Consider the following 23,479-nt stretch of genomic DNA (forward strand, 5'->3'; position numbering starts at 1 on the left):
CAGCATTGCAAAAAGCTTTGAATTTCTCAAGAGATAGAGCCTTTGTGAAAAGATCAACAAGGTTGTTCTATGTAGCACATAAGCAAAGCTAACCTCTGCTACAAAGCGTCTCCCCTTGACATAATGCTAATGCACCTTTACCTGCTTTGGGAAAGGATGGAACATTGGGTTCCTCCCAACTACCAGAGGACTTTGAGTATCGGTGAAGATTGTAGTGGTAGAGCATTATCCAACAGCAATGTCATTCAAAAGGCATTTAAGCCAAACACACTTAACAATAACTATGAAAGTCATGTTGTGCTCAGCCTCACATTTAGAAGTAGCCATCGTAAGCTACTTCTTGCTCAACTAAGATATGCATGAGCTATCGAGCATGAAACAAAATGCACTAGTGGACACTCCTACGTCATAGTAACTAGCCTAATCCCAGTTTGGAAAAGCATGTAGATATGGTGACAATGATCCCTCCTTGAGATATATAGTGCCACTTAAGTAGTGGAAGGTATGCTTAGCTATCTTCCTATGTGTAGATCCTTGGCTATGCTCAAAGGCGAGAGTGCATATTGAAGATCTAGCCTCGTAATGCATACATGAACCATGCAACCAGCGGGTGCTCATAAAGAGTGATATCAAATTAGTCTCTAACATTAGGAAGACTAAGCTTCAAACCTGCCTCCATAGGAGTAGCAATAGGCTTATAATTTTCGGGGCCAAGTCTATGCAACAATATTTGAAGTTTTCCTTTCGCTCCTCCTCTCCATACATTGCTTAAGTGTGACTTGTGATCTTTCCACTCTAACCGATTTCTCCCTCTCTATCCTCGTTGCTCTACAGCTTTCATTTGAGCAAAGCGGGTTCACAACATATTCCCATCCACTTGACGAATTCCCTTTGCACTTGAATAGACTTAGAAACTAAGTCTTGACCGCAAATTAATTTTGAAATTCTCCCTACCTTATAACTAAGAAATTATTCAACGAAGTCTTCAATTTAATACATGCAAGCCTCGTTGGTAACTTCCGCTCCTCCTTCACAACCAAGAAAATCAAACATTCCTTTTTTCAATAAAAAAGGTAAAAACCCCTTGTACAATATCTTATATGGGCTATCACCCCACTAGGAGATGCTTTATTATGATAAATGATCTGAATTCCAAAGGAGCTAGCTTGGTTGGTTGAGTACTTGTCCGCCGTGACTCATGGATTTGAGTGCAGCCAAGCAACCTTGGTAGTGCTCATGGACGATTTGTGAGACATCGCGCGGGAAATTGAGATTTGCTACAAAGAGATAAACGATGTCAAATTGGGCCATTGCTTTGCTGATTCATTCTTGTTTGGAGTCCAATATCGTATTATCAATATGAAAATTATTTCTTTGTATTTTGTTGCTTCTCAATGCCAATGCACAATTATGGATGTATTTGTGAATGCCATCATCTATCGTTGTTATTACACGTGTGTGTGTGTGTGTGTGTGTGTGTGTGTGTGTGTTTGGATGATAGCCACGATCTTCGTTTTCTTGCTCTAGTTCTCCTAGCATGTGTGTTCTTTTGTATTGATCTCGCTCTTTCTCTCTCTTCCATGTATTGCTCACTTTTATGCTCGAGAGAGAGTTGGCTTGCAAACAAATCTTGAATACCTACCCCTTACATGCTTGATGCAACATTTTTGGGTGATTTTTCAAACAATCAAAAATGATTTGCAAAATGAACACAAAATTAGCAGTATAGGTTGATGATGTTATTAACATTGAATGCCTCATCATGGACTAAGTAGCTCAAGTTAGCAAGTTGTCTTGTTGTACTGCTCCAAAGGAAGGGGGGGGGGGGGACCCTCTAGACTTTGTGGAAAGACTCTCGTGTAGGTCATGCTAGTCCGTACCTAAGCAATCATACTCATTTCAATAAATGCTGTGTGCGCATGTTTGTGTTTGTGTCAGAGAGAGGAAGGAAAAGAAGAAGAGAAGTCATAGGAACAATTCCAAGAGCCCTTATAGATCCATCCATGCAAAGAGAGAGAGAAGAAGAAGAAGAAGAGAGTTTTAACGTCGTAGGAAACTATCCCAAGAGACCTTAAAGATCTAGCCAATGAGGAGAGTTGAACTAAAGACCTGTTATTCAAGAGAGAGAGAGAGAGAGAGAGAGTCCAGCATTCCAACAACTCAAAAGAGAGGCTCATCCATCCAATGAAGTCTTCCTTCCATGAGAACCAATGACAAGAGTTAATACTGAAGTGTTCTAGGTTATTGCATCTCATGAAGTAATCAGGGCTTTTTCTGAGAGAAAATTAGATACAAAAAGGTAGATCTTCCACAATTGGGGTCCTGGTAACTGGCATTGTTTGCTCTTTGCTCTTAGTCTTAAAATTGTTGGACAGTCTTTAATTTCGTTTCATCCGGCCGGTTGACTGCATGTTGATGTCTGTAACGTTCTAACGTTTGATGTGGACATTTCTGTATGACAAGCAACTTTTAAGATCCGATCTGAAAACCTCGTCCTTGCCACTAAAGGTACGATCTGCAACATCCTTCTTCCAGCCATTCATGGGAGGAAACTGCTGCACACGCTTTCACGTCTGAAGTGATCAGAAAGCAATCCATTGACGATCACTGCATTGGCCCAGACTGAAATTGCTTCTTGGCATCTAGAACTCTCACTACGCCACCAATGCCTAGACATGAAGCCCACATGACCATCATCCAGCATCACATTTGCATTCTGTAAATCTTTCTTGTAGTGCAGGTTTCATTGATATCATCCACAGTGGGCCCTCTGAATTGTGAAACAAGAAAATCGTGCTTCTCCTTGGTCGCCCGTTCTTCAGTATCCAGACTTCACGAGTTCTTTGGTTGTGACTGTTTGTACAGTCGAGTATAGGTCTTCTCCAGGTCTTCCATTGTCCAGGCATCATTTATGCTCAGTCCACCTGTACACGGCAAAAGAAACCACTCACCCTTGAACGAACTATCATGAAAGAGACATCAGACCTGGTCTAATGCCAAAAGAACATAGTGATCATACCTATTTTCTCACGTCGTAAGCTTGTTAGATGCGCACAGCTGAAATACAAAATTCAACATCTCTCTCTCATAGGTTTATATCGTTTCATTTCATCTCTCTCTCTCTCTCTCTCTCTCTCTTCCTTCGTAGCTCAAGTTTCTTGCATCCCTCACTATTTTGTACCTTTGTATTGACTAGAGAGTCTCTAGTCTTTCCCCCACTTTCACTTTCACTGCAGCATTTTGTTTAGGATGTTAGTCTCTCTCTCATAGGTTTATATCGTTTCATTTCATCTCTCTCTCTCTCTCTCTCTCTTCCTTCGTAGCTCAAGTTTCTTGCATCCCTCACTATTTTGTACCTTTGTATTGACTAGAGAGTCTCTAGTCTTTCCCCCACTTTCACTTTCACTGCAGCATTTTGTTTAGGATGTTAGTCTTTCCGGCACACAGACTTTGTATTAGATTCACCAGTTTGTAACTTGTTGGTCTCATAGGTCATTTTGGCCTTTTGTAGACGCTAATATATCATTTCACTCTCTCTCTCTCTCTCTCTCTCTCTCTCTCTCTCTCTCTCTCTCTCTCTCTCTCTCTCTCTGCAAAAGTTGGGCTTTTATCCCTTGCATCACATAAAATTCGACCTTAGGTCAATATACAAGAATATGGAAAACCCGTAAAAGATATACGGCGACATCATGGGGAAAACACCCATACAACCACAGGATATATTGATGATAGGAAACAATCAATCATGAGGATAGTATAGAAGGTCAAACTGGCCTAGGGAAGCCTACACAAATGTGCCAAAAGCTCTATCCACCTCTTGCATGTAGCGAAACCGTTTTGTCCAGTAGTAAATAAAATGATATGAAGTACCTGCAGGAAGAACCCTTCTGATCAAACTAGGATGAGAAAGTGAAAGCTCGACTGCTGCTTTGTGGATTTCCGCAAAGCCTTCGATACAGTGCAATGAGACGGGCATTTCCAACGTTTGCACTCACTTGGTATACCATTAGATAAGACATGGGGCATTTATGCACTATATCAGCAGATATTTGGGAGAGCTTGATGCCCAGGACTCGGGAGGTATGTCAGAGATCGTTGCTAGGACTATTGGGGTTAAGCAAGGATGCCCACTCTCTCCCACATTGTTTGGATACACCTAGATGAGGGTAGCCAACTTCATTACATGTGGTGGAGGCCACGGAGTTGACTTGGCAGGCCCTCCAGTCCATATTATGTTGTATGCTGATGATATTATATTGGTTTCGGAGTCTCTAGGAGTATTACAGCAGCACCTGCATGCATCGATGACTTTTGTGCACAGAGAGGCCTCACAGTAAACCTTGCAAAGACCAAGGCCATGATCTCACACACCTCGAGACAGGGTAGGAGCCAGGCTACCTTCGCTCTTGTCGGAGGTCAGGTGGAGGTGGCCACCCCAGATGTATATATTGGGGCACTTTTTCTACGGCCGCCACACGATTCACTATGGGATCGGCAGCTAGGGCCAGGTTGATCCTGGGAAATGCTGCATTGGCTATGTTATAGAGACAGTGCCCCTAGGCCAGCATAACAGCGAAACGCGTTTCAGCAGGCCTGAAACGCGAAACGGGTGAAACGGCCGAAACGTTTCACCTGCAAGGTGAAACGCCTGGAGTGAAACGCCTGAAATAAAAAATTTCCTTTAGAGAATTTGGCCATTAAATATTTATTTATTTATTATGTATTTGCTATTTCAAGGTTAACATAGTATGTGTTTCTATTCACTGCACTATGAACACCTATTTTGTCGATACATAACTCTATATATACACAAAATTGGCGTTTCGGTCAAACGTTTCAGTGAGGCCTTAGCCTAGAGTGAAACGTTTCGGAGGCCCAGACAAAAGGGTGGCTTTTTGACACTAGTCACACCTACTCTGATGTACGGAGCCACTGTATGGGTGCCAAGCCTAGCCACACACTAGTGGACACAGATAGAGCCACCCCAAGTACTCATGATGGCACGTATGATAAACAGTATTCCTCCAAAGATACTATATTTCAGACAGCACTTCATGAGCATTTCCGAGGATGAGACCCAGATACATTGAGGTTTCCAAACCACATGGGTCGAGGGTGGCGATTGGCCACCTCAAGGTTTTGTTAGATCGCCTTGAGATAGAGACTGGCAGAGCATTTCGGATCCCTAGAGACGAGAGAATATGCAGACTATGCAAAAAGGAGGTGGGTGGTGAGCAGCGGGGGGAGGCGGAGGATGAGGAGCACTATGTATGCAGCTGCAGGGCCTACATTGCCATTAGAGAGACATACCCCACCCTTCTTCGGCGAGCAGCACTCCCTCCACCGTCTCGAGTCAGAAGACCAGCGCGTGCTAGGGAGGTTTATACCGGAGATTCAACGATCGCACAGAGAAATGTCTTTGCAGGTCCAAACGGTACTAGGCGGGGGCGTCAGACACAAATCACTGCATGACCACCGCACCTCCAGCATTCGCACAGCAGGGAGCTACCCTCCAAAGATCAGAGACAAGCAGAGCCAGCAAGAGACAGAGAGCACCTGGATTTCGGACATCTCGTCTCTACCAGCGAGAGATGACAGAGATCAGAGACCAATTCCAATTGCACAGCGCCTGCCTCAACTCAAATCAAGCCCATGCATATTCTTCAGGGAGTTGCTGACACCCCCATCTTTGATGTATACCATACTTCACACCCCTAGTGCAGTACAGGATGGACCTAGCTAGAGTGCACACGATACTTGTATACCCTTTGCATATAGTCACACATTCTGAGCTCCAAGTAGTAAAGCACCATCCTCCCTCTACGTCAGAGTTACCACAAAACAGGTTTCTAGGGGGGAGGAACGCCGGAACGGCGTTCCGGGGGTGGGGGATCCTCTAGAACGACTCGGAACGGCTGGCCATTTCGGACAGCCTGGCCAAACCGGAACGGGGCTACCGGAACAACTCGGAACGGGTCCAGACGGCTTGGCAGTAGTCAAAAATGGGCAAAATTTCGGGGCAGAATTTTCAGCTCCCCCTTATAAAATGCATCCCGCCCCCCTTACCTTCATAAGTGACAATGCACACAAGGTCGCCACAAGCTCTAGCCTCCAAGTATTATGTATCTCCTCTCTCTCTCTCTCTCTCTCTCTCTCTCTCTCTCTCTCTCTCTCTCACGCAACAGATTGGTCTCATAGGTCATTTTGGCCTTTTGAAGACGTTAATATGACATTTCATTTCATTTCATCTCTCTCTCTCTCTCTCTCTCTCTCTCTCTCTCTCTCTCTCTCTCTCTCTCTCTCTCTCTCTCTCTCTCTCTCTCTCTCTCTCTCTATGCGGGCTCTACATGTGAGGGTATGTCACCAGCGTGTGACTACTATCTATCCTTTTTGTTGATTTCTTTCTTATTATTTATATTCTTTCACTTTTTGGAAACACCCCTCGGGAAATCTAACTGCCCTGCATTGCATAGCTAGTGTGGAACTGTCCAGAGGAAGTCCAGGCCTGAGGGCAAGAGAGCACTAAGGTTGGACAAGGACTATGGTTAGCCAAACTGGGGTCATTGACTAGCCAAAGTGGAATCCTTTGCTATAGAGCCTACATTTCAGTTATGGGTGTGGTTGCAGTGTACAAAGGGGGTCAGATGACCTAGAAAGATACAATGGCAGCATCTCCTAAAATTTAGAGAACTGCTATTTTGGGACCTGAAAATGTCTTCGCGTCATTACGTGCAGTTTGACATGGGGATCATTTTGTTACTCTGTGGCCAAGTCAACAGAGGCTGCAGGTGAGATATTTTTAGACCCGAGGGTCTAAAGCGGGAAAATGCACAAATAAGTGACACTTGGCACTCTGAGGCCAGTTTACTACTTATAGAGAAGGCATAAACGTGATTTTCAGCTGTGAGCTCATTTTCAAGTTTCCTGTAACAGGTTAAGAGCTATGGAGTGCTTGCTTTCCCTCCTATGTACAGTGCGGTGCCAGGAGTGATGCCCTGCACGCTACGCACTGCCCTCTCTCTCCCCTATGGCAGTATGTTATGCCCCTCTAGTGGGCTTTTCAATTGACCAATGTACAGTTGTGTGGGTTCATGCGCGATTGCCGAGGCAAGAGCCTCTTGCACAGGTACTGGATTAGCTAGCGGCTAATCCCCCACAGGTACAGGTGAATTCGGAGAGGTTTCACGCCAGAAATCTCGTCCGATTCAAAGGGCAAGTAGCCCTACAGGTGCGGGAGCTCGAGGACTTGCTACGGATGCGACCAGCACGCGAAACGGAGCCCGAAACAGTAAATTACAGCCTGCTGTGTATTTTTGCAGGTTTAGGGTTTTGCCCCTAAACGGTCTCTAATACCCCCAGGAGGTTTGGGGACGCGAGGGGACTGCTGTGCAAGTGATCTGGCGCATTTTCGGGGCCGAAAACAGAGAATTCAGCGTGCTGCAGATTCTCGCCAGGTTTTGCAAAGTGCCCGTATGCGTCGGGAAAGTCGTTCAATGAGTGGGAATACTGACTGTGAAGGGTCCTAGTACAGTTATGCTGCCGAAATCGGGCTGGAACAGTTGAAATTCGGCCAAGCTTGTGCGGGGCAGCTTATAGGGAACCACAGCGTTTATTCCCTGTTTTAAGCAATAAAGAAATACCAAAAGGGGTGCCTAAGTTAGGGGCCAATCTGTGTTGGTCTTCTCATACAGGTGCAATCTAGCAGCCTGTATCCCTTTCCCCTTTGTTGTGTCTTGAAAGTACAGGTAGAATAGACGACTAATAATGGGTGAAAGCTAAATCAAGGTTTGAAGTAAAGTCTACCGCCCTTTTTGAAGTTAACAAGCCGCTTTTAGGGTAACTGGCCTCAAGGACATAAACAATGTGGAAAAAGAGGTCACAATCCTCACATCCATGATGGGGGTGGACAAGCCTTCACACACAAAGGCACGGAGAGTGGGCAAGAAGAGTGGTGGCCCGGGAGAATCTTCAAAAGAGAGAGCTCTCATACTACGCTTTCCCTCCTTGGAAGAGAAGAAGAAATTCCTGAAAAAGAGGCCTACTCTCAACAAGACGGGTATTTTCCACGGTGATGATCTCTCTCTCTCACAGCTTGTGCATATGAGAGAGGTAATGCCAGAGATTACGGCGGCAAGGGAGAAGGGAAAGACCGCCTTTTACAGAAATGGTTGGGTGGTGATTGTAGAGCGGCACTCTACATGACGGTGTGAGACCTATGGGACCACACTGAAGATGGCTACTTGGCAAGAAGAGTGGTGGCCCGGGAGAATCTTCAAAAGAGAGAGCTCTCATACTACGCTTTCCCTCCTTGGAAGAGAAGAAGAAATTCCTGAAAAAGAGGCCTACTCTCAACAAGACGGGTATTTTCCTCGGTGATGATCTCTCTCTCTCACAGCTTGCGCATATAAGAGGTAATGCCAGAGATTACGGCGGCAAGGGAGAAGGGAAAGACGGCCTTTTACAGAGATGGTCGGGTGGTGATTGTAGAGAGGCACTCTACACAACGGTGTGAGACCTATGGGACCACACTGAAGATGGCTACTTGGCAAGAAGAGTGGTGGCCCCGGAGAATCTTCAAAAGAGAGAGCTCTCATTCTACGCTTTCCCTCCTTGGAAGAGAAGAAGAAATCCCTGAAGAAGAGGCCTACTCTCAACAAGACGGGTATTTTCCTCGGTGATGATCTCTCTCTCTCACAGCTTGCGCATAAGAGAGATGTAATGCCAGAGATTACGGCGACAAGGGAGAAGGGAAAGACGGCCTTTTACAGAGATGGTCGGGTGGTGATTGTAGAGCGGCACTCTACATGACGGTGTGAGACCTATGGGACCACACTGAAGATGGCTACTTGGAATGTAATGAATCTATGAGGTTGGACGTTGGTGCCTTTGAGGATAGTTTCAGAGAGGGACATTGTGTTCTTCTTAGAGACTCATCAAGCCCCTCGACAGCTTATGCCACACGTGGTGGGATACAACGGGAGACAATCCACAAGACAGTCGCGAGATCTAAGCATGGGAGTAGAGGTTCAGGAGGAGTAGCATTGCTATTTAGGGAGGAGTTACAACCACTACTACATATTGTACGGAGAGATGATCATGCTAGATACATGTGGGTGAGGCTATGAGCTGACACATGCCAATTTCTATAGATTGCCATATGTTACTTCCCCCCTAGTACATCATCATATCCTGCACCCAGAGGACAGTCGCCTTTCTCTATACTAGATGATGATATATGGGAGTTTTCTAGGGATGGTGATATCATCCTCCTAGGGGACTTCAATGCCCGAACGGGCAACTCTCAGACAATCTTCTACGACACTTCAGATGAGATGCTTAGAGAGCTGGATGTAGGTGACTTGGGGCTTCATAGATGCTTACCTTAACGATAGAGAGCAGACGGAGTATGGGAGATACCTCACGGAGATGACGACCACACATGGGTTAGCCATACTTAATGGCTTACAGCGATTTGCTGGAGCAGCCGGTTTCACATGCTTTCCACACAGACACGGGGCAAGTACAGTGGACTATGTTATGAAACATCTGAGCTTTGTTCCTTCTATTCAAGATTTCATAGCGGGAGCCAGACTAGGGGTGTAGCAGTGGATCACGTTCTTTTCACATTGTCCGTTTCATTTCAGTATAGTACAGCCCAGACATCACGAGGCACGTCACATACCCGTTATACATTTACACCAGAGACTGACTCGGTTTATATAGAGGAGATCTATAGCCTCTATGCACAGCTAGTCCTGGTCTCTCAGTGGAGGAGTGCACCACTTTACTGACTGAGACACTGCATGGTGCAGCATCAGAGGCATACCCACACACTCAGCCGGGTTGGAGGCGACATTCTCGGAGCATGCCCCAGAATAGTTGGTATGATGAGGAGTGCAAAGAGATGAGAGCCCAGCTCCAGAGAGATCTTCTTTTAAGAGTCATCACTTACACACAGTCTCGAATTGCTTCCCGACGCCTCGTGTGACGGAAGGAACGAGCTTATTTACCCAGATGGAGCGAGACTTGTATCAGTTGTTCTTGAGTAGAGACTCAAGAGAGGCATGGCGATTCTTTCATGAGCACTCTCCTCCCCCAGTGATTACTTCTCCTGATGTGTGGGGTCAGTATACGACATCGTTATATACAGTTCTTGGACAGGACCCCCTTCCAGATCCTACAGAGCCATGCCCACCTACCAGCACCTTCTTTACCACTGAGATGGTAAAGAGAGTCATTGACAGGATGAGGACCAGCAAGGCATATGATCATGATGGTCTAGTAGCAGAGCACTTTATACATGATAGAGATATGCTGGTAGAGGTTCTTGCAGTGTTGTTCAATCGTGCCATGTGTGAGGGGTTACCTGAGACTTGGAGGTTGTCTACTAATGTGCCTATCTTCAAGGCAGGTGATCCTACAGAGCCTGGGAATTACCGCACTATTATGGTTGGACACACATTGGCACGGTTGTATGCATCCATTCTTGAGCAGCAGGTGAGTAATTGGGCAGAGGGTGAGGGTGTACGAGCAAAGGGCCAGGCCGGTTTTAGGAGGGGTTTCTCCACTCTTGATCATATTCTGACACTCAGAGCCATCATTGAGGAGGGCAGGTCACATGTGAGACGGATTTATTGTAGCTTTGTGGATTTCCGCAAAGCATTTGACATGGTACCGAGAGCTTGACTGATGCACAGATTGCAGGAGATGGGAGTCCCCATAGTGTTCATTTGGGGGATTATGGCTCTATACAAGTGATAGGACATGTACGCACCCCAGAGGGGATATCTGATTTAGTTCACTCCACCATTGGGGTGAAACAAGGTTGCCCATTGTCTCCTACTATATTTGGTATGTATGTTGATGAGGTGTCAGATTACATTGACAAAGAGGGTGATAGAGGTGCCCAGCTGGCAGGGACGTGGATCCCATTGTTGTTATATGCTGATAATATTGTGTTGATCTCTGACTCACCAGAGGGTATGCAGCGATAGTTGGTGGATGCATTACACAATTTTGCAAAGGATAGTGGATTGTCTGTAAACCTTAGTAAAACCAAGCTTATGGTGTTTAACACCACACCACAATGGATCAGGAGATCAGCACTGACTTTCACATATGGTCAGGAGATTGTAGAGTATACAGATGCATACACTTACCTTGGGGTTGTCTTCACTGGATCCAGGTTTTCTCTGAGGAGAGCAGCAGAGACTAGACTGACTAGAGCTTATGCGGCCTTGGGAGGCTTGGAGAGGATGTGTTCGCAGGTCCAGTTCCAAGAACCTTGGACAAAGTTATCGCTCTTTGATACTTTAGTAGCCTCAGCTATGATGTATGTGGTGCAGATATGGAGACCCTTTGTAGGCCAAGATGGTTGGAGACGCATGGAGAAGCCCTTGGAATCTATGATCTCTCGACTGATCAGAGCCAAGGCCTCCGTACCCCACGCTATCATTCGAGCACACCCAGCTGCCCCTCCTATGGAGATTGAGACGCTTACCAGATCAGTCTCCTTTGTGCACAGCTTGTGGGATACTACTAGAGATAGATATGCTAGACTGGCCCTTGAGTCTTCCAGACAGTTAGCTCTTCAAGGGGACACTTCATGCTGGTATGCACAGATGACATCATGGTTTCAGATGCATGGCTTCACCATGGATAGGCTACCCCCTTTCCAATACTCTCTTCAGACACCCTCGATGTCTCTTACACGAGTGGAGATTACTAGACTCATTCGTCAGGACCTGATCCAACTGGATACCAAGAGGGCATGGATAGAGCCGCCACAGGAGATGGGCACGAAGATGGCTTTCTATAGAGAGCATCTTCTCCACCTCACTGGAGATGGGTTTGGGATTCGACCCAGCTACATGGATACACATATGTCTCATGGTTTGCATTGTGCCATTGGTCAGATACACACATCCTCACATCAGCTCGAGATTGAGACTGGTAGATTAAGAGGGATACCAGCAGACAATAGGATATGCCGCTGATGCCAGCTAGAGCCAGAGACAGAGCTAAATTACATATGTCATTGCACAGTACTATAAGATTCGGGACCGTTTCCACTGCTTATTTAGAGAGGGTTTTGGTCCTCTCTAGGGTCATGACTTATGAGGATCAGAGATGTCTTGGGCTATATCTACTAGAGTTACACAGATATAGAGACACTTTACTGGGGAGAGCTAGAGAGAGAGAATCCCAGAGACGGATTACATATTTCTTTTCACTAGATATGGGACACCTAGAGGAGCAGCCATCACTGCACAACTCGGCTCACACTCATTCGACCACTACTCGCACTCTCATCGACCGAGCACTAGAGCTACGGAAATCCAGATGGCCATGATTGAGGAGAGAGGCTACAGAACATTGACGGAGACTACAGCAGAGGATTCGAGCCATACTCTCTCGACATCCAGAGTGCAGATGAGGATGGATTCTAGTAGTAGTAGTATTTTTGCTCTAGTCTTTTAGTACCCAGACATGGTATCAGATTCACAATTTTGTAACAGTTTGGTCTCATAGGTCATTTTGACCTTTTGAAGCCGTTAAAATAACATTTCATTTCATTTCTCTCTCTCAAGCTCTCTCTCTCTCTCTCTCTCTCTCTCTCTCTCTCTCTCTCTCTCTCTCTCTCTCAAGCCTACATGAACCACATTTGCCATTGAAGATTCAAGAATCTCTCGGGTCGTCACAAGGCTCAAGCTCTCTTCCTCTCCCTCTCCCACTCTCTTTCTTACATAATCCATGCCTCATACTACTTGTATTCAAACATAGAGCTAAACATTGCATTATTTGGATCTTTTTTATGCCTCCCATTCCGCGCCATTCCCATTCTGGACCCCTTGAGCGTTCCCCTGTTCCGCAGGGACCCGGTTGCTTTTCCTCTTCCACGTTTCAGATAACTTTGCTCTACGTACCATCATGGTACCACTCATTGTACACCCCAGATCCCTAGTTTATCTATTAGCTTTAGCTACAGTCTTTACTTTTAGTTCAGCTTTTCCTTTTTTAGGATGACAGAGAATATGTCACATATGTACATTGATTTGTCTCATAGGCCATCCTCGGCGGCTTGGCCTTTTGAAGTCACTAATAAAATACTATAGATGCCTAGATGAATCCAGGATGAGCCCAGATTCACCCTTGAAGGAAAGTGCAAGGTGTGGACCCATGGTAGTCACCCGCAAGATGTTGGGTTAAAGGCCCAAATGACCCCTTTTATGTACATTTTTAAAGGTTACTAACCTTTGGCCAAGTTCACATTGAACTTGGCCACTAACTTAAAAATGGTCCTATACTTTAATAAAGGGAATGTGAGCCCAATTTAGTTACTCACTTATTCCCCTCACAATCGTGTAGCGCTCTCTCCCTCTCCTTCTTCGATTCCTAGTGCTCCATCTCTGCAGAAGAGTGCCTTCTCTCCAAGCCTCAAGCCCTGCACTTCTCCTTGTGCTCTATCACTTGCACCCATTGCTCTGCGCTCATCAACTCGTATCAAAGCCAAATTACGGTTTGCTTCCAAACCTGCAAACGTTGATTTACAGCCAAGGAGGTCAACTTTCACGCGACATTTTGCAATTTTATCGCCAGAGGACTCGTCCCCGGACACTAGAGGGCTCCCGACTAGTCAAATTGACCTAAAACAGGCTGAAATTGATCAAAATCAGCAAATTACAGATTAAGACAGCAAAATACAAGTTTTGTAAATCATGTATTAAGGTGTGGGAACATCTTTACTAGGTCCCTGCTACCCGAAAACAAAGAAATTACCGAAAAACAGGTCCCAAAATAGGTGTTTTCAACAAATTTCAGATTTACGCAGGTTTTTGCAAGTGTATTTTTTATGCATCTACATTGAGGAAAGTGCAAATTGATGCAATTTATGCACATTTGACAAGTTTTGGCTATGTATGACTATTTGTGGCTCAATTTTCTGCAATTTGATGCTACAAATTGGGGCTTTTGCTCATAATGCTTCTAAAGGCTGTGCATTAGCCTTATGTATGTTCTGTGAGGCTAAAAACAACTGAAATTGTTGTTTTTGAGCACAAATTCACTCGCTGAAATTTCATGCGCATAAATTTCAGAAATTGTTTTGGTGCTTAAATCGACCCATTTTGCTCCAAATTGCTCCTATGACCATTTGGAGCTGTAGTGCACACTTCTGTGAGGGTATACTCCGGTTTTGGTACATTTTGCCCAAAAATTCAGCATATAATCCCTCTTATTCGTGCAACTATGGCCTCATCTTCTTCGGATGTGAAGAATCTCTTTGAGATTAAGAGGTTTGATGAAACAGGTTTCGACCTTTGGAAAGACAGGATCCAGGGAATCCTATTTCTTAAGGATTGTGAAGGGACACTTGAACAGGTAAAGACGCAGAATATGTCGAATGAAGCATGGGTTAGCCTGGATAGGAAGGCAGTTACATACATTAAAATGGCCATGACCGATGAGACAGTCATTGATTTGAAAGGTCTCACAAATGCTTTTGATGTGTGGGAGAAGTTAAAGGCTATGTATGAGAATACAACACCTGTCAACCAAGTGCATTTGATGCGAAAACTTGTTTGCATGTAGCTAAATGAGTCCAAGAGCTGCAGAGCATTTGTGGTTGTTTACAAGTACTTCGTTGCAGTTCCAGGATTTAGATTTGCCTCCTTTTGATGACAAGATGAAAGCTATCTTCTTGCTTATGACCTTACCTGATTCATAGGAAACATTGGTGGTTTCATTGTCGAATAACCCCAATTTGACCTTTGATGGTGTTAGGAGTTCTATCTTGAATGAGAAAATCAGGAGGAAAGGAGGTGGTGGGGGAGGCAACTCTGCCAACATGGTTAGAGGCAAGACAGAGAAGAAGAATGTCTATGCACAAAGGAGTTAGAGTAAGAGTAAGGAAAGGGGAAATGCCAGCAAAGGCAAGGGTGATGTGACTTGCTATCAGTGTGGCAGGAAAGGTCACAAGAAACCCGATTGCAGGTACTACAAAGCCGAGTTAGAACGGAAAAAGAATGGCGGAGACAAAAAGAAAGAGAAGAAAGAACTCAAGACAGATGCACAGGATAGCTCAAAAGACAAAGAGAAGGCCAATGTGGCTTCTAGTGTTGTGATTGAGGAGTTGTCAGATATAGAGGACATCTTGTGTGCCACTATGTCAGATGATGATGCTTATGACCTTGATGTCTCTCTTAATGTTCATTCACAGGACATGCAGATCACAAAGAGTGATCTTATTGATGCTTTGTTGACTGTCTATGATGCATTATCCCAGACTTGGATAGTTGATTCTGGTGCTTCGTTTCATGTGACTCCTATCAAGGAGTGTTTCTCTACTTTTGATACAGGCAAGCATGGCCATGTATACCTTGGAAATAATCATGCATGTTCCATTCAGGGTATTGGCACTGTGCATCTCTCCATAGATGGCACAAATGAGCTTGTCTTGCATGATGTTAGATATGTGCCGGGAATCAAGAAGAGTTTGCTTTCTGTTGGTCAGATGGATATGCATGGTTACATCATCTTGTTTGAGAGAGGATCATGGAAAATGACTAAAGGCTCAAGGCTGATTGTAAAGGGCACAAAGAAAGAAACACTTTACTGCATGCATGGAAAGGCTGTGTTGGGCAAGTTTATTGCATTGGCTGAAATTAACTCTCACATGGAGTTATGGCACAAGAGGCTTGGCCATATGAGCCAAAAGGGTCTTTCTAAGCTTTGTACTTTGAACAAGCTTGATGCCAAAAGCACAAAGCTTGACTTTTGTAATGAATGTAAATATGGCAAGCAAGTAAAGCGTTCTTATTACTCCGGTGTCTCTCGTAAATCTTGTGTGATTGATCTTGTACATTCTGATGTATGTAGCATGCCTACTAAGTCTATGGGAGGTGCATGCTATTTTGTCTCCTTTGTTGATGATCATTCTAGGAAAATTTGGGTTTATTTACTTAAATCTAAGGATGAAGCCTTTGCTGCGTTTAAGAAATTTCATGCATTTGTGACCACCCAAACAGGTAGAAAGCTGAAATGCTTGCGTACGGACAATGGGGGGGAGTTCACAAGTGCTGAATTTAACAAATTTTGTGAGAATTTGGGTATTAAGAGGGAGCTTACTGTGCCATACAGCCCCTCTTCTAATGGTGTGGCTGAAAGATTCAATAGGACATTTTGTGAGAGGGTGAGATGCATGCTGTCCACAGCTAATCTCTCTCATGGATTTTGGGGAGAAGCTTTGAAAACTTCAATGCATATATGCAATCGATCCCCTCACATGTCTTTGATAGGTGACATCCCTGGAGAGGTTTGGTCTGGCAAGCCTGCTTCATATGATCACTTACGCATTTTTGGTTGCGAAGCTTTTGTGCATGTTAGACCTGTGTTGAGGAGCAAACTAGATGCCAAGTCCATTAAAGGCCTTTTCATGGAATATGGTGAAGAAGGTGAAATGGGTTACAGGATTTGGTTACCTCAACTCAAAAGCGTTGTGCGCAGCCGAGATGTTGTTTTTAATGAGGCAAGGCTGCTTCAAAACAATTGTGCCTCAAAACATGACCATAAAAGGATCAAATTTCAGCATGAGCAGCCACATGTTAGGCCTATTATTGACCCTCAGGATGCACCACATATGGCTGAAAATGTAGATGATCCAGTGGTGTTTGAGCCAGAAGATGTTGGGTAGCAAATTGAGGCTCCTGAAGGGCATTTGCAGCAACGAAACAATGCTGAAAATGGTGCTGAAAATGATGTACAGTAGCCCATTGTTGATGATTTTATCATGCCACCTGATGCAGACCCATTACCGGATAATGTGAATCATTGGGTGAGGCGGTCTATCGTCCAAGACGGACTGTGAGTACATATGATCCCTCTTTGCATTACATTATGTTGACAGATGAGGGAGAGCCTCTTACGTATAAAGAGGCAAAGACATGTGAGCACAGCGACAAGTAGGAGCTTGCTATGCAGGAGGAGATTAAAGCTTTGCATGCTAATCATACTTGGGATTTGGTGGAATTGACCAAAGGAAGGAAGGCTATTCCTAACAAATGGGTGTATTGATGCAAAACCCAAGTATAAGGCAAGGCTAGTTGCAAAGGGATATGTTCAAACCAAGGGCATAGACTTTCAGGAAGTGTTCTCTCCCGTTGTGAAGATGACCACTTTGCGTGTATTGTTTGCCATAGCGGCTGCCCTTGATTTGGAAATGGACCAAATGGATGTACATACCGCTTTCTTGCACGGTGATGTGGAGGAAGAGCTTTACATGAAGCAACCCGAGGGTTTTGTTATTCCTGGCAAGGAACATTTGGTATGTATGCTCAATAGAAGCTTGTATGGGCTAATACAATCATGTAGACAATGGTACAAGAAGTTTGACCGCTTCATGCTCAAACATGGTTACAAAAGAAGCCATGCAGACCATTGTTTGTATACCAAACGTAATGAGGATGGCAGCCCTATCATTCTTGTGCTCTATGTGGATGATATGTTGATAGCTGCAAAGAAAAAAAAGCATTGTTGATGCTCTTAAAGGGCAGCTGAAATCTGCATTTTCAATGAAAGACCTTGGGGCAGCTGAACATATACTTGGAGTGCGAGTTAGAAGGCAAAGTGACCAGCGCATGTTGTATTTGTCGCAAGAAAAGTACATTGAAAAAGTGCTGGACAGATTTAACATGGCTGAAGCAAAGCCTCTTGGCGTGCCATTACAGCCATATGTCAAAATCTCCAAGGATGATTGCCCCAAGTCAAAGGAAGAAGCCAATGACATGCAAAGTGTGCCTTACGCTTCAGCTTGTGGTTCACTTATGTATGCTATGGTTGCTACTAGTCCTGACATAGCCCATGCAGTGGGAGTTGTAAGCCGGTTTATGGCTAATCCAGCCACGTTGCATTGGGATGCAGTGAAGTCCATTATGAGGTACTTGAAAGGGACTAAAAACAAATGCCTCTGCTATGGTAAAGGACCATTGGAGTTGAAGGGATTTTGTGACTCTGACATGGTTGGTGATGTGGATACACGGAAATCCACAAGTGGCTATGTGTTTACTCTTGCAAGAGGTGTTGTTTCATGGTGTTCTAGATTGCAAAAGATCGTTGCATTGTCTACTACAGAGGCTGAATATATTTCAACCACTGAGGCTTCCAAAGAAGCCATTTGGTTAGAACTTCTATGCAGCGAGTTTGGCTTGCCTAACAAGGCACCTATGCTTGGTTGTGATAGCCAGAGTGCCATATGTCTTGCAAAGAATGCCATGTTTCATGCACGCACAAAGCATATTCATGTGCGGTATCACTTCATTCGAGAAGTGCTTGAGGATGGCCTTATCACATTGGTTAAGATCCATACATCACAAAATCGAGCAGATGCTCTCACTAAGTGCTTACCCAAAGCACAACATCAGCTATGCATACACATGGTGGGAGTCACGTAGCTTAAAGGCGTCATTTATGCCTTTAAGTGGGAGGTTGTTGGGTTAAAGGCCCAAATGACCCCTTTTATGTATATTTTTAAAGGTTACTAACCTTTGGCAAAGTTCACATTGAACTTGGCCACTAACTTAAAAATGGTCCTATACTTCAATAAAGGGATGTGAGCCCAATTTACTTACTTATTCCCCTCACAACCGTGTAGCGCTCTCTCCCTCTCCTTCTTCGATTCCTAGCGCTCCATCTCTGTAGAAGAGTGCCTTCTCTCCAAGCCTCAAGCCCTGCACTTCTCCTCGTGCTCTATCACTTGCACCCATTGCTCCGCGCTCATCACAAGACAATATAACCATCAGCTCCATCATGCATAGTATTGACTAAATACCACAACATCCCCACTAACGTCGTCAGTGCCCAATAGTGGGTGTAGAACTAGGTACTAACATATGCTCCACAACACAACACCTCTCTCTCTCTCTCTCTCTCTCTCTCTCTCTCTCTCTCTCTCTCTCTCTCTCTCTCTCTCTCTCTAGCGCTGCCCCCCTGCTCTTGCTCCTGCCCCCCCTCGCGCTGCCCCCCTGCTCTCGCTCCCACTACTACCCCCGCCTCCCCATGCGCTCTCTCGCTTTCCCCCCCCCTGCAGCCCCACCCCTTCCCTCCTTCGCGCTCTCCCTACAACCCCAACCCTAAGCGCTCCAACCCCGGTATCGGCCCGAGTGTAGAGAGAGAGTGGGGAGGGATTATAGATGTAGAGAGAGAGAGAGAGGGCCCGTGCGTAGAGTGGAAAAAGTAGCATAGAGAGAGAGAGATGAATAGCGTAAAGAGAGAAAGTGCAGAGAGAGAACGCATAGAGAGAGAATCCGCGCCCGCGTAGAGAGAGAGAGAGAGGGAGAAAAAAAAAAACCCTGCACGCGTAGAGAGGGAAAGCCTGCGCGCGTAGAGTGAGGGGAAAAAAAGAGGGATTCTTCTCTTCTCCCCCCCCCCCCCCCCCCCCCCCCCCTTTTGTGGCCTTCAGGTATGAGGAAACAAAATGGCAAGGAGGACCCTATGGAGGATGCCATTCAAAAATGGAAAGAAGAAATGAGTGATTCCATCAACAAGATCAATCGCCACCTCCTAGGTACTATTAACACGCTCGACGAGCGTGTGGCAGCACAAGAAAGCACGATAAATACACTTGAGGATCGTGTAAAGGTCCAAGATGAGGAAATGACACTACTCAAGAAAGAGCTTGCAGAGGTGCGATCGCAAAATGTCTTTGAAGATGGAGAGCTTCAACCCTCAGTAATTGAAGAGCTTAACACGATTAAAGAACAAGTGTGGGCCATCAAAGAAGGTGAGGAGCAACAAAAAGAAATGACGACCTCGTGGGTAGATGTCATCCATCACAAAGACCCAACAAAAAGCAAAAAAGGCCGAAAAATGGATCGAGATTGTCAAGAAAGGAAAGGGCAAGGAAACAATCCCCACCCGCACCCCCACCCCCACACCAACCATCATTAACCTGACACTAGAAGAGGAGCAAAGGAGACGTGTGCGTGCCTTACACGTAAGGATACGTGGCCTCAGAGACCAAGATAATGTGGATGAAGAGGTGAAAGAACTCATGACTCTGGTGGGGGTTAACGAGCAGACGCATACGAGGGCTTGGAGAGTGGGCAATAAGAAAAGTGGGAGCAGCAGAAAAACCTTGAAAGAAAGGGCACTTATCCTCCGCTTCCCCTCCATGGAAGCGAAGAAGGACTTCTTGAAGAAGAGACCAACTCTAAAGAAGACTGGAATCTTTCTTGGAGATGACCTCACCCTCTCGCAAATCGCTCATATGCAACGAGTAATGCCGAAAACTAGAGCAGAAAGGGAAAAAGGGAAGATTGCTTTTTACAGGGATGGAAGGGTGGTGATATTGGAGCGACACTCCGCATGATGGTGCGAGACCTATGGGACCACACTAAAGATGGCAACCTGGAATTGTAATGGTCACTCCGTCTTAATGTAGGTGCCTTTGAGGATAGCTGCACAGGGAGAGACATCATTTTCTATTCTCAGACGCATCAAGCCCCTCGGCAATCCATGCCACAAGTGAGCGGATATAGATGGGAGACAGCCTGTAGACATGAGACCACATCGGAGCATCGAGGACGGGGCTCAGGGGGAGTGGCATTTTTTCAAGGAGGTGTTGCAGCCATTGATATATATAGCGCGCTAGGATGAACAGGATAGGTACATGTGGGTGAGGCTCAGGACAGAGATGAGCAGATACCTCTACATTGCTATCTGTTACTTTCTTCCTAGTACGTCAGTATAAGCATCACCTAGAGGACGGTCCCACTTTGCTATTTTGGATAATGACATATGAGAGTTTTCCAAGGATGGTGACATTATCATAGTAGGGGACTTCAATGCTAGGACTGCCCATCACCAGACAATATTTTAAGATACTTCCGAAAAGATGCTTAGGGAGCTGGACGTTACAGAGATGGGCCTATCTAGACTATCACAAGATGAGGAATACACTTGAGTATGGCAGATACTTGATAGATATGGGAACGGCACATAGATTGGCCTTTGAATGGCCTACAAATATTTTTGACAGCTGGATGTTTTACTTGCTTTCCACACCGGCATCAGTGAATTATGTTATGGCCCAGCCAGGTCTCATTCCATTCTTTCAGGATTTCATGGTGGGCACTAGGCCAGTTGGAGTAGCAATTGATCATGCTATCTTGTCTTTCACCCTGACGTTTCAGTTCAGCACAGCTTCATTAGGAGAGGTCCCCACGCACACTCGGTATACCTTCATGAGGGAGACGGATTCAATGTATATGGATGAGATATACAGGCAGCTATGCACTCAAGAGCCGAGACGGCCACTAGCTGAACTCACCTAGATACTGACAGAGACGCTCCATGATGCAGCATCAGAGGCATACCCCCAAAGCCAGCCTACATGGAGACGATCTAGCAGCATGCCCCAGAACAATTGGTATGGAGGATCAAATTACAGAGGGAAGTGCTCATGGGTATTACCAAACATAGACAGTCACGGATTATCTTTCACCGCCTAGTGCGACAAAAGAAAAGGGCTTATCTATCTCAGCTAGAGCGGGATTTGTATCAGCTATCTATGAGTCACGACTCAGGCAAAGCATGGAGGCTATTCCACGAGCATTCACCACCACCAACGGTCACCTCCGCAGAGACATGGGGGGAATATGCCACATCTCTCTATACAGCATCAGGGCAACCGCCTTTGTCGGACCCACTAGAGACGTGCCCAGAGACATGTTCTTTCTTTACTGCCGAGAGGGTAAGGAAAGTCATTGACAGGATGAAGAGAAGGAGAGCACATGATCATGATGGTCTGGTAAGCAGACCACTTCATCCATGCCAAAGATATGCTTGCAGCATAGTTACAGGGGACGGAGGGGACGGACCCTAGGGACGGGGGACGCCCATTTCCGGGACGGGGACGGGTGGGGACGGCAGGGGACGGACGGAAAAATGGTTGCCAAGTGGGAACGTAGGCAAAACGTCCCGGGGACGGCAGGGGATGGCAGGGGACGGAGGGGACGGCAGGGGATGGGAGGGGACTTTTTTTTTAATTTGAAAACCTGATCATTTCTAGAGACTAGTTTCTCTCTAATAGACATATGTTTGAACTTTGAAGCACCCCAATGGCTATAAAAGCCACCCTTTGGGTCCTCATTTCTCGATGTTTTATTAGCACATTTGCATCTATATGACTCATGTTCTTTGGTCTATTTAGTGTAAATTTGTGGTCAAAGTGATGCTCTATGTGTGTGGCATGTGTATAGGTCAAAAAATGCCAAAAAAATTCTAAATTTTTTTTTGCCGTCCCGACCCCCGTCCCCGTTTCCTGACTCTTGCCGTCCCGTCCCCGTTCTCGACCCCGACCCGCCGTCCCATGTAACTATGGCTTGTAGAGCTCCTTGCTTTAATGTTTAATCAAGCCATGTATGAAGGCTTCCCTGAGACTTGGAGTATGTCTACGATTGTGCCTATTTTCAAGTCAGGAGATCCCATGATTCCCGGGAATTATCGCACCATCATGGTTGGTCACACATTAGCTAGGCTGTATGCATTTGTTCTTGAGCAGGAGCTGAGTAGATGGGCAGAGCGAGAGGGCATACGTGCACCAAGGCAAGCAAGATTTAGGAGAGGTTTCTCCACTCTTGACCAGATTCTGACACTCAGAGCTATTATTGAGGAGGGTAGACACCATGGCAAGAGGATCTATTGTAGCTTTGTGGATTTCCGCAAAGCTTTTGACACAGTGCCAAGAGCAGGACTTATACGCAGACTACAAGACATGGGTGTGCCTACAGAGCTGATATGGGGTATTCTGGCTTTATACAGGACAATCATGGGGCGGGTACGCACTACTGAGGGAATGTCTGACACGGTCCACTCCACTATTGGAGTAAAGCAGGGATGCCCCCTATCTCCGGCTCTTTTTGGGATGTATGTGGATGAGTTTTCACACTATGTAGAGCGTCAGGGAGACACAGTGGCTTAGCTAGCAGGGACATGGATTCCGTTGTTACTATATGCTAATGATATTGTGTTGATTTCTGACTCTCCAGAGGGGATGCAACGCCATTTGGATGCTTTGCATACATTTGCTCATGATCGTGGATTGGCTGTCAACCTGGGGAAAACCAAGGTTATGGTGTTCAACACCACACCACAATGGGTCACGAGGTCAACACCCACATTTACGTATGGCCAGGAGACTGTGGAGTACACAGATGCATATACTTATCTTGGGGTAGTCTTCTGTGGACCAGTGTTTTCATTGAGAAGGGCATCAGAGACTAGACTACAAGAGCATATGCAACCTTGGGAGGACTGGAGAGGATGTGTTCGCAGGTTCAGTTTCAGGAACCGGGAACAAAGCTCTAGCTTTTTGACACTAGAGACTTCAACTATGCTCTATGGAGTTCAGGTATGGGGACCCTTAGTAGACCACCATGGGAGATCTGGCAACACAGATGGATGGAGACGTATGGAGAGGCCTCTG

The 23,479-nt window shown here is 45.6% G+C and overlaps 1 protein-coding gene across 1 annotated transcript in view; it reads right to left on the minus strand.

Annotated features, from left to right (window-relative positions):
- Positions 1-2,176: 2,176 nt before the first annotated feature.
- The window catches only part of LOC147436300 (Pseudouridine synthase family protein), a 153,290-nt gene continuing 131,987 nt past the window's right edge, over positions 2,177-23,479 (minus strand). Inside the window, exons 8-9 of the mRNA XM_086489233.1 lie at positions 3,020-3,057; positions 2,177-2,924 (exon numbers count right to left, since the gene is read on the minus strand). Coding sequence (XP_086345359.1) covers positions 2,833-2,924; positions 3,020-3,057 — 130 coding nt within the window. The 3' untranslated portion in view covers positions 2,177-2,832. The remainder of the gene's footprint in view (positions 2,925-3,019; positions 3,058-23,479) is intronic.

Source organism: Adiantum capillus-veneris, chromosome 18 (genome assembly GCF_014529385.1).
Source record: "Adiantum capillus-veneris isolate H3 chromosome 18, ASM1452938v2, whole genome shotgun sequence".
NCBI classification, from domain to species: Eukaryota; Viridiplantae; Streptophyta; class Polypodiopsida; order Polypodiales; family Pteridaceae; genus Adiantum; species Adiantum capillus-veneris.